At 33.1% G+C, this 12848-nt stretch overlaps 1 protein-coding gene across 2 annotated transcripts in view; it reads right to left on the reverse strand.

The window, feature by feature from the left end:
* LOC128994927 (uncharacterized) overlaps positions 1-12848 on the reverse strand; it is a 38216-nt gene extending 25368 nt beyond the window's left edge. For both annotated transcript variants that reach the window (XM_054419762.1, XM_054419761.1), the window contains exon 1: positions 12580-12848. In XM_054419762.1, the coding sequence (XP_054275737.1) occupies positions 12580-12609 (30 nt within the window). In that variant the 5' untranslated portion in view covers positions 12610-12848. The remainder of the gene's footprint in view (positions 1-12579) is intronic.

Consider the following 12848-nt stretch of genomic DNA (forward strand, 5'->3'; position numbering starts at 1 on the left):
ACCTAATCCTATTCTTTTATTTTTTTGTTACTTTGTCGCGAATATCACATCCTAATATCACAGACAATGGAATAAGTAGTTATTCCCTTGTCTCTGGTAAGTAAATGTATCTTTACAATTCCTTAATTAAAATTCTTACCACAGATCCCCCTATATTTAGGGATCTTGAAAGCAAAACCACGTCATTCAAGTAGTTTTAAAACTTGTTTCTGAGGTATGCAAAACTCACTTATACTCGATTCCTATTCGATAAATTATCCGACCTAATCCCTAGTCAGGCTCTGAAATCCCTACAACTTGAAACTGAGATTACCCACTAGCGTTGCGTTGGCGGTGGAACAGAGGAATAGGAAAGCATGGAAATGCAATTTGAAAATGGTCTCGGAACAGAGGAAACGGGCCAAGAGCGTAGCGTGGCTTACGCTTGATTTGAAAGTCACAATAATTTACCTTGACGGGCCTAACCTTCCGTGGACATTGGCTGTAAAGCTGCCTTGGCGATCTGGTTATTGTACAAACTGGACAAGTGTTTCAAGGCCAATTTGTATGTTTGGGAGAGACAGACCGTCGATTATGTCAATTTAGTTGTCAAAAGAGTATGTCAAAATGTTATTTAAGTTTTGCTAGTTGTCGACCACATTCAAATTCCGTAACACTCGAATTTACAAAATTAATTATTTTCTTATGTCTAAAAAAAAGACATATGTGAATGCAAATATTCACATGACTCGTCAAAACATAAAAAATAACTTTACGTTGAATCACATGATAATGTTTGACATTTCCAATGGTGTTTTCTAGCCTCCGCACAGCTTAGAAACTATAAACAGAATTATCACTTGAGGTGTTATCAATTCTACTACATCATTTTCTCATCTCGTAGATTAGATAATTTGTAATTAGCGTGGCCTGTAAATAATATCTATTTTCAGAGCGAAACCATGTCAAGAGTAAAAGCACCCTAATTCCAACGCGGTCATTTGGTTATTAGGGTGCGCAATTGTTATGCCGTGCGACGTGCGCGTGACAGAGTGCGCAAGCGTAAACATTGCGTCGAACAAGCAATGCGCGATGTAAGTAACAGTATTGCGCAGATATGAGTGACAGCACTGCGCAAATGTGAGTGACAGCACTACGCAAATGTGACAGTACTGCGCAAGTCGTATGAACGACAGCTTTCGCTGCTGTCGATATGGCGAGCGAGGGACTGGCTGAAAGAAAGTGGACGTTTGAAGGCAATTATCTGCAATTGTTTGAGGAAGTCGAAGGGAAATCAGCTATGCTTCTGACCGTGCATGTAAAATTATACAGCGTTTTCCTAGACGATGCATTAGTGGTTGTTAACCAGCTGCTAGCTTATATTGTTGGGTAACTAATGTGGGATTCATGCAGAATTGTTTTAAGAGGTTGGCGACATTTTTAAACCTTGCACTTGCCAGTCAAAACAACTGTGCGCAGGATCCCAATTCCCAACCTTCGACATCGCCGCCTTGGGCCTCCGTGATGCTACATGATGCTACCGCGGAGTACCGACTCACCAACTTTACTACTACCTATTTATCTATATCGAGCAACTAGTTGTAGATGAGTTTTCTTTGTTGATGTATTCCAAATTATATTCTATCATAATACTATGATATTTCTGTCCATTACTGTAAATGTAAGTCACAGAACCCTTAGCGAATAAGTGCGTCATTATTCGTAAATCGTAAATTTAGGTAGCCGAAGGTCTAGAAATCGGTTTATTAGCATTATAACCTAACTTTTAACTTAATTTTAGAACAAAACTGAGTTTTTTTCTAATTTTTAACTGGTAACAGCTTCCAGTATACAGATTAATCAGCAAGGCATTCCAATGTTGTGTTGGCCACCTGTAGTCAAGGACAATAGCTAGAGTGAACGGTGTAGATTGTCTATCTACTACTATCACATAACCTACAATCTACGCTGAAGTAGATCCGGGAGGGTAAATCAGTAGATGGGAGGTAACTCAATAACAGTTGGTATATTATTTTAGATTTTATTTTTTTATCATGGATAATATAATCATAATTGCAACCGTAATTCGCTTTTATGCCGCAACGAGAACTCCTCACTGGTTTCATTTGTGAACAGAATGATGCAAATTGCAGCTCTGTAACTGTCATGTGTGCTTATTTTTATTTGTTTAACCCATCAAATCTTCCGCCGCGTCCGAGGTTAAGTTAATGATACATATATTTTTTTTATTACGCAAACATATCCGATACCGATATTCATCGCCAGTAACACCGCGCTAATGGTATTTGGGGAAAATTGGTAACATAATTAATTTTCACCCAGAATGTATTAATGTTGAATTCGTTCCAAATGTTGATAAAATATGTTGAAACTAAAATTCAACTACAGCAAAATGTTTTGATTACAAGTATTTATTATTTGTAAATGTTTAAATTAAAGTCATTGACGTTGTGTGTAAAATTTAACTATCAATATTAATTATAAATGTAAGGCTAGTGTTCGTTGTCATACAGTGAACGTTGACTGTGATGAGTAAAATTGAGACATCACTGTGTACGTAGTTGATTACGTTTGTACAGTTATATAACGTAGCCTTGGTACGAACATTATTACACTGCGATAGAGCCACATAGTTAGTAGTGTTTGCATAATTTTAGGCGGGAGAAAACAATTAAACGGCAACATTGCAGGCACTGAGGCCTACTATAGGTTAGGTTTAGGTTTAGAACATCTACTTTCCCGCCAAACAGAGCAGTAAACAAGATGGCCGTGGATAACCAAACCTTACAATTAATTACAACTGAAATTAGGCTGAAAGTTCGTTTTGCTAAAAACTAGCTCACTGTTTTGATAACATAATGAACGTACTGTAATGAGAACAAAAAAAATTTGAACACGTATTTCACATTTTGTTTGTGACTTTTGGCGGAATAATTATGGTACGGCGTTTGTAGGAAATTTGAGACATTTTCACTATATTGCAGGTTTGATTGAAGTTGAGGTTTTCCTTCATGTCTTATAAATGTATATCGTACCTTATAAATAAGAACTAATTTTTTTACAATTGTTTGATCTTTTAAACTTTATACCTTTCATTGTGTGTTTAAAAAGTAAAAACAATTCGCACACATGAGTAAAATTTTACAATATGGTGGGGTTGGTATGACCATTGCCTATAAACAATTATATAACAGATATAGCCAATCACTCAAATATTTTACATCGTTTAAACATAGGTACACTCATGGTTACAGATTTGATTTCAAATTTTAGTATTTTTGAGCTCAATTGGTCCATGGAGAGTGTGGCATTATTTATCAAATGTTCGGCAATTTTCTAACATGATATTACAAAATTACAATAATTTTAAAATAATATTTTGTTATATGAATGTTAATTATTATATTATAAGTTTTTGTTATCTATAATATTATTTAAAAAAATTTGATTTTTATGTGGAGCAAATCAACCCCTAAATATTTGTTTTTACAGGCATATTAGATATCAATTTAAAGCTCTTATCCTCTAGATGTGTCTTGTGTGTGTTTGGGTGATATCCCGTGAAAGCCCTTCGTCCTATAGGCATTTAAAATTTCAAAGAATGTGCTGAATTCTGTTGTCACTCATCTGAACCTTTTTCAAATTTTAATTTGTTTACTTCAAAACAGATGGCCATGATACAATTTTGTTTACATTACGAAAATGGGGTTAGTAGTTAGGGTAGGGCCTAGTTAGTGATGTTTCAGTGAATTGAAGTAAAATATCGTAATGCTATTTGTTTAAAATGTAAAGATGAAAATGAATAGTTTTCACCTTTATCATGTCTTATTAATGTACATCGTACCTTATATTATCAAATATATCACGGATTTTGAAGTCACGAAGTGACGCAGGTTACTAGTATTTTGTTAATGTTACTTTGGTGTTTTACTACCCGATTTCATTATTTTAGGCTGATTTTAACTATTTAACAGACGAAACTGTTATCTTTTATCAATCAACAATCAAATATTACAAATAATACTACATAAAATATTGTGTCAATAGATCGTCGCGACCTCGACTCCTGACTTCCCCAATTATGGTGCGAAGTTTGAAGCTAACAGTTTTCCTGTAGAAATGTCTATATTATATTAAGCAATATTGCAGATAACTACAATAGTCTTTAGAATATGGAATTTTGTGGTCTGGCCGATTGCTGGATTGCAATCAAATCGTCAGTAAATTCAAATACCACTGGTACAACTGGTAAAAGTGAGTATAACCACCAAACCACACTACTACTGTAGTAATATATGTACTGCCACTCACCACTCATAGTAAAAGTCGCATAGCATTCCCTGAAAACGAAAACTATAACAAATATGTTCTACTTCAAAGTGTATCTTTATCCAAATAACTAAGGGCGTTGAACGGGAAATGTTTCAAAGAAGAAACGAGTGAAATCCTATCATAGGTTGATGTGTCTTTTCTAACATACTGTATGATTTAAAAATACCATATGTTATGTTAATAAGTTAACTTTGTTTTTGTTGGCAATCATTGTTATTTAGGATTCATTTCAGAATACACCTATTTTATTTTACACATCTTTTATTTAATATGTAACATAGGTAATAAACGGTGTGTAAGAAGTAGCAAGAGGAGAAATAAAATGATCCTTAGATTAAAAGGATTTCCTATGACATGTTCACATTCACATCGGTTTATCGGATCTTAAAATAAAATATTAATATATAGATTAATAGCACAGGTAACTTACAAGTAATCATCTAAATTAATTAGCATCAATTCATTTTCTGGGTACCGAGCGCTTGTTTGTAATGCTCGCTTTTAAATCTGAATTAGGTGCATATGATGATTCAATCCAAATCCCATTCAATCGAAATCGATCCTTACTTATACATTTGTTTACGCACAATTTGCATTTGACAGTATTAGTGAACATTTATGTTTTAGTAGTTTTTTTTTATACTACTTAATATCAACCCAGCACAAAAAGTGGCAAAAATTTAACAATTCGGCGATAATTATTAACAGAACTAGTTACATAACTCTTCTCACATACATCGTGTGAATGCAAGAAGTAGCAGTATATAGCACTATACCACAATGCAGATCACATAGAAAGCTATGTTCGATTTGATTATGTGGTTGTACTGATAGGTGGAACACCACACATTTGTGGCGCAATGTGTATTTCGTAAGAGTGAATACTTCACGGCACCTCTTCTTTTTCCGTATTACTGTACTTTGTCGCTGGCACCACACAATATTGTTTGTTGGTTAATTTAGACATTGCAAATACACAACTACGGTATATTAAGTAGTAGATTTCCGCTTTCCCAGTGCTTCACAAAGAGGTATGGCCGAATGGTAAAAAAGGTTAGTCTTTGATGTTGTGTCTTTGAGTTCAACGAATGACGTCACTTGCCGTGAATTTTTTATATTGTTATTTAAATGTAACGGCCAAAAAACTTTCAAAACAGGTTATCTTAAGGATAGTAGTATAGTAGGATAGTAGTATTCGGCCTGTAAGATGGCTTGTTTACCACCCATAACGTTTCAGTTCTTAAATCCATTGCCAAATATCTCATCATATGATAAGGGAATGTACTATTGTAAAAATCTATATCGGATGGACATGTTGGTTGGGCTTATAGTACTAACATGCATACATTTATAACTCAATAACTCCTTTATTCGATTAAAGTAACAAATACAGATTTGCATTATTCATGTCAAACAAAATATATCTTTACGTCTAAAATAAAAATTACAATATTGTGCTTCAATCTAACTAGATTTATTGTTAATCACTTAAAATCCTAGATTTATTGTTATTTATCACTTCGTAATTTATTGTTACAGATCACGTTAACCCATTTAAAATGTTTCGAAATGTCGTAGGATCGAACAGGAGAATAAACCTTTGGATAAATAAACACCTTTGGAGAATAAACACATAAACTGCATTCGTCATTTTAATATCCAGCTTATTTCCTTTCGTCCAAACTGTATTAAGGGTCATTTTAAAACTTGTACTGCTTACATTTAAGCGACTGTTTTGGAGGAAATACTTATAAGTATTTTTAAAAGACTGAGGAACAAGCACGCGGAGTAGTCATGAAAATTACAGTTAGGATTTATGGCGAAATTAAATGATCATGTAATGTTTATAATACCTTGAACATCTAAATTAGGTCTACACACGATAGACCTAAATAGACTAGCAGGTTTTAATTTAGAATCAACCAAAAACACTTTGATGCTTATTAAGTCGGTGGTATATTAAGTTGAAATAGTTATTTTCTCTTTACCTTGACGAATAACAAGAGATATTGTCCTTCGATTGTTGTCAGGTGTGACAACGTTGCGGCACTAATCAGCTGTTTATGCAAGTAAACAACTGTTAAAGGTTGTGCAACAATGAAGAACGACGACATCATAAAAAAAAAAAAAAAAAAAAAAAAAAAAAAAAAGAAAACAATGTTAAATTTCTTAAAATAAACAAGTTTTTACTAAATTTAGATTAACGTACAGAGTTACAAGAATCCGTTCTGCAGGATTGCGAATAGGGTTTCAATGGATAGTTTATAAATTACATTTATTTGAAAACCATTATACACCATACCTACGGTACTGAATATCAATGCAGGGAGAATGTTAATAGTGGGGGGCGAAAAAACACTTCCAAAATAAGCGGACGAAATTGCAAAATGAACATTGTATACCTTGAACCCAGCTAATTCATTTTACGCCCATGAGAAAAATAACTACTGTACTACCAGGACTAGTGCTACGCACAAGGCACGTACAGTATTCAGTTTTCTTGTAGTATGTGAAAATATATGTTGTGTAAGAAATCGAACGTAAAACACTCGTTTTAAATTAGGATGGGATTCTATCTCTAGTATAGGTCAGTAATTATTTAGAGAAATTATTTCCAGAAGGAGAAAGTAAAATATTTCTGTTGAGAATTTCTGCAATGTTCATTTCAAGATAAATATTCCCGGTTAAGGGAAAGCAATATAGATTCCATCAAGACATTCTTGTATATTCCTTCATGAATTATTTTTTTTAAATGTATAAGCATAATCTTCTATGCTATCAATATTTTTAACATGGTATGTGGTATAAATAAGGTTTTTAAATACTGTTAGTGCAATCAAACTATTGAAGCTTTTAAGATTTGGTATGGTTGAAGAAAAAACACTTTAATATATAGTTTATAATCATGTCGGAACAAGAAGGGAAAACTAATTACTCCACTCGGCCACTCGGTAGTAAGATATATATCTATAAATAACTGTATTTCAGTAATCGCAAATCAACAATAAATAATCAATTACTTAACAGACTACCAACAATTTGTTTTATTAGAATCTCGATGTAGAATCTAGATGTACTGACTATTTGAACGGCTTACTGTCTTCACTGCAGCCATAAATCGATGGCGGCAATCGAATCGTTTTGTTCGCGTTACGTCTAGCCTTTACAAAATCGTAAAATCCAATACAGTACTTGGTTCAAGGAGCGTAAATAACAAACAGTAAGTGGCAAGATTAAGGATTGAGGGAAACGTTCAAACCATACATTAATTAAGGAGTAGACATAGGTGTAGAGTGTCTTCTCCTTTAATCTATGGTGAAACAAATTATTTGAGATTAATACATAAGAAAATTCAACATCCGATTTCAGTAAACACAATTATCAATTATCAATTATCAATTATTTAAGATGGGGACGCCACTATGTGCGTATTTTAACCCAAATATGAGTGAAGGATGAGTGTAGGATGAGTGGCGCGATCTTGTAGCCTTGTTAGTGACTAAGGCCGACATGTTCCTTAGACACAGCTGTTAATTCATACAGCCTTTACCATATCGATGTTAAAAATCGGACAAGTACCATGCAACTGTTTGTTAAGATTTTTATTTCATCATAGGTAAACTCCTCGTTTATAAAAGTACAGTTATTTAAACTGTCGTGATTACTTTGTTTGCGTTGTAAACAACCTTTTTATGCAAATATTAAAGTAATTGATTTTTCATTGCTCGCAAAGTTTACCCCAATGCATTTGCTTGCTTCTTCTTTAAATTTTTACATGTAATTAAGTTAGCCTAATTATCTTGTTAACTGAATTATAAATCAAGAATGCATGCGACTGGTACAATAATTTATTTTAAAACCCTGCTTTACCTAATCTATAGAATGTAAATTAAAGTTTTTTGTCAAAACTAACTGCTCAAAAACTGTAAAAACGTAATTAAAAACGTATTTTGAAAATGTGTCTCATTGAGGGGGAATTACAATCACACATCTATTACCAGTTAGGGAATATGATTTTTACTAAAATTAAAAAAAATCTATATTCTTTATTCTGACTCACCTTCCCCCCTACCCACTCGCAGTAGCTGGTCCCCACCAACATATCAATATGCACCGCCTGCCACCGACTGCGCTTACTGCTTAGCCTAATTCGGTTGTACCAGTGACTAACATAACGACCAATAAACAATCGATATGGCAGCGGTACGTCACTTCCTCTTCCCCAAGCCGCCACCGGATATAGCCACTGCCTTCGTGAGAAGCATCACAATAACAATTACCGTATGTGAAAGTTGGCCAATATCCTATACTTGGCGAGGTGTACCACTACCGCAAAACCTATGTACTGTACCAGGAAACGGGATATTGATCAATGTTTCCAATATTTAGTTCACCAGGGAAACATTCATGAGGGGAACTGCTTGGCGCCAATTTGGATAATTATACCACATGCAGCCCCGCAGTCAAGTTATCCATTATTTTTTAAGAGAACAAAATTTGTCGGTGTTTATTTTGGTTTATATAACACACTAGTAGTTTACTTGAGCTTTTCAATGGGCCAGAAATTATAATAAACAGTATCAGCAATCTGACACATACTTTTTCCAATTACCATTGACAATATTATACCTCGTCAAAACCTATTATTAGTTAAAAGCTGTAGGAGTAAATATGATATTTTATGGGGGAAATCTCGAACTATTATTGTTAGTGCTTGAATATCAACCAAACGGCTGCCCTACTGATTCAAATCAGTAGTTTTTCAGTTGTTGAAAAATCAGTTGATTTTTTCAGTTGAGAACCTCGGTCTCAGAGCTGTCCTTGTCTTTGGGCTTTTGATAAATAATGGTCCTGCTTAGAGCTATCTAACTAACTAGCTTATCTAAATATATCTTCTTATTCATTTATCACTCATCGCCATGGATATGAATACGAACTACGGCGTATCCGTGTCGAGTCAAATAAATATAATCTACTTTAAATTCAATAATTTATATAAGCTTAATGGTAACTTAAAAGTCAGGGGGCAGAAACCTGAGGGATTTTATGATTAGGTACCAGACAAAACCCTTATAGGGTCCCAAAGTTTAACGGTAATCGGGTGAATGCATATTGGGCACACAGACAGACAAGCAATTAATTGATTGTGTAAAGATAACTATTGGACATAGACTTAATCAATTTTTAAATATTCCTATTCATTATATTTTTCTAATTACATTTTGTCAACTTGTTCATGAGCAAGGGTAAACCTGATGTTAGAAATTGAGCACAGTACATTATTTTACATAAACCAGTTAATACAATCCATCGTTTGGTTTAACAATTAATTAAGTTGCTAAAAGATAATCTAATCTCGAAAAATACATTTGATCATAAAGTGTATTTTATTAGTTACGTATTGGTTTAATTGACACGAATCAGTGATTTAGGATAAATTTACTGTAGCCTAAACGTAAAAACTGCCCTGCCCAATTAACCCTATCTTATTCAATACAATCAAAATATTTACTAATTTCTTTCAAACAGTACACTACAGGTAAAAACTTGAATCGACTGACTGAATTGTTGATATTATTCTTGCTTTGAACTTTAAGTTGCAAGTTCTTTTTATGTTCTTTTAGATGCTAACATTCGTGGTGATGAACTTTCACTATTACAAATTATCACCACATTGATAAATTTCTACTATTATTAATTAAATTATTACACATAACTACTACCTATCACGCATTTCGTGTTCTATGAGACGGAAGTAATTCACTTGAAAGAACCCCTCGCATGTTGTAGTTGTAAACTAAATTAATTATTAATTAATCCATCCACAGAAAAAATCGCTAGTGGTAAAAAAAAAATAATAATAAAATAGTGGTAAATACTGTAAGCCTAATGTAATATAGTCGTTATTTATTGTATTTTCTTGAGGAGGTGGTTTCAAATCCACCTCCTAAAATAAAGTATAATACTTTATTTTAGTCGTGTTAAATCACTGATATCTAAAACTTACACAGAGAAAAACTGTAATATAATGGAATCAGCCGTTTACAATGATTTATTGTTGATTTACTTTATATTTTAGTGTAAAAGGTTCTTTAGGTCGGCGATGTAATGCGTATGACATTAAAATTAAATATATTTATAATATAAAATAATGACCTCTGACCAGTAGAGATAAATAATTCATTTAAAAATAGTTGTATCCGAATTTTTAATTTTAGCATTATAAGGCTTGAATTAAGACAGAAAGTTATATCCAAAGTAAGTCAAAATAAAAAGAAGTTTTAGAGCAACCTTTACTGACTTAAAAACTACTTGACAATTAATTTTTTAACGTTTTCCGAACGGGAATAAAACTAAAGTAGGCCTAAAACCACAATATAAATTGATTCAAACTAACTAAAGATTGAGTTTTATCATCGTAATTTTTTTTGCATCCCATAATATTTTCCTAATTTAGTTTTTTGAGCGAAGCGAAGCTCTTATAATATATACTCAACTGCTTTTGTTTTACAAATACTCCTCCTGGAACGGCTGAAGCACAGAAAACGTACTAGTACGTTTTCTGTGGCTGAAGCGATCTGCATGAAATTTAGCACAGTCATAGTAACCAACTATGGGAAGGTATACATCTGAAATGGTACAAATCGGACCACAGGGGTTTTTTCTACGTGAATTTAAACTGTTGCAAATTTAACATGGGCCTTATGGGTTAATTGGTCGCCATGACATTATTTGCGAGATAAATAAATAGGTAAACAAGAGTCGCAACATATGTTAGTCAACAAATCATCTAAAATAGCACATTATACAAATACCGTACAGAGAAAAAGCTGAGAACAATTGGATTAATATCATCGAGCATAATTTACTACAAAATGAATAACCAATACGGTACTGTAATTTATGGTCGCCGGAATCAGAATGAACCATCGACATATGATACTGCAAGTAGACAATTCATTTACGTGAAACAAATGTACTATTGAGTTTGGATTGGATATTAAAAGTAAACAATTAATTAACATTAACCAAATGTGCCATTGAGTTTGGATACTGCAAGTAAACAATTTTTTTACGTGAGCCCGGCGTATAATTGACTTTGAATACTGCAAATATACATTCCATTTAAGTGAACCAGAAGTAAGCGTACCATTGACTTTGGATACTGCAAATAGGCACTCCATTTATGGGAATCAAATGAACCATCGACTTAGGATACTGCAAGTAGACAATTCATTTACGTGAACTAAATGTATACTTGAATTCTTAATCTTTGACAGAACTAGTCTGATAGATTGCGTTATAATTAGTTAAATAATAAATAATAATAAATAAATAAATGTACCATTGAGTTTGGATTGGATACTAAAAGTAAACAATTAATTTACATTAGCCAAATATGCCATTGAGTTTGGACACTGCAAGTAGACAATTCATTTACGTGAACCAGACTTATAATTGACTTTAGAATACTGCAAATAGACATTCCTGTGAACCAAATATATCATTGACATTGGATACTGCAGGTATATATCTCATTAACGAGAACAGATGTAGCATTGACTTTAAAAAAGTATTAATATGCTAGCTCCGATTAATATTGCAAGCAGACAACTGCATATTGTACACTTAGTTATCTTAAAATAAATTTTCAAACTATAATTTAATAAGAATTTAATATAGATTTTTTTAAACGAATTCAGTGATATACGCATAAATAACCCAAGTACAGTATAGTATTGGCTACATCAAATCATTATATGTTGTATATCTTCTTACACTTGTTCTATCAGAGGGTTTTTATTGAATTTGTTAACAAATGTCGACCTATTCTTAGAATAAATATATATTTGTAAATAGATATTTTGGAAAACTTAGGGTGGAAAGTACTTTTTGAATTATTTTGTATTAATATATTTGTTAACTTTGGTTTTAAACACGGATTAAAAAGTATTTTGCATCTTTTTAGTGTTATTTTGGTTTTGGGAAAAATAGAATTATCTCGTAGCAAGTAAAATGCATTATTGAAGTGGCTTGCATTATGAGACAGTACTGACAGTAGTAGGACAATAAACGCTTTATGAACTGTATTGACGCAAGCTTCATCTCCAGGATAACTAAATAAATTTGCCCAATAAAGTGTTCATACTGTCTGTTGTCAATAACGGATCGCTTTTCTAAAAAAAAAACAAAAAAAAACTCAACATTTGAGTAAAATAAATAGGTACATTATTTATATTTACTCACCGGTGATAATTCTGCCTCCCCGTCGCTCATTTTGGTGGCGAAGGGGTGAACTTGTGCTAAGGGTACTAAATATAGCCATCCACTCCGGGGCGAAGTTCAAAAAGCGAATGTGAAAAAATGTGTGCAAAAATTAACATGTTTGCTGGTGCATCCGTTATTGAACGAAATACGGGCAGTAACTGGAAAACACAGTGATAAAACAAGATCCATAAACGATGTCGAGAGGGACACAACACAACACTACACAGCTGACGCGCGCTTGAGCACTA

Source organism: Macrosteles quadrilineatus, unplaced genomic scaffold (genome assembly GCF_028750875.1).
Source record: "Macrosteles quadrilineatus isolate MER2022 unplaced genomic scaffold, UCM_ALF_1.0 Scaffold_5__1_contigs__length_97177068, whole genome shotgun sequence".
Taxonomy (NCBI): Eukaryota; Metazoa; Arthropoda; class Insecta; order Hemiptera; family Cicadellidae; genus Macrosteles; species Macrosteles quadrilineatus.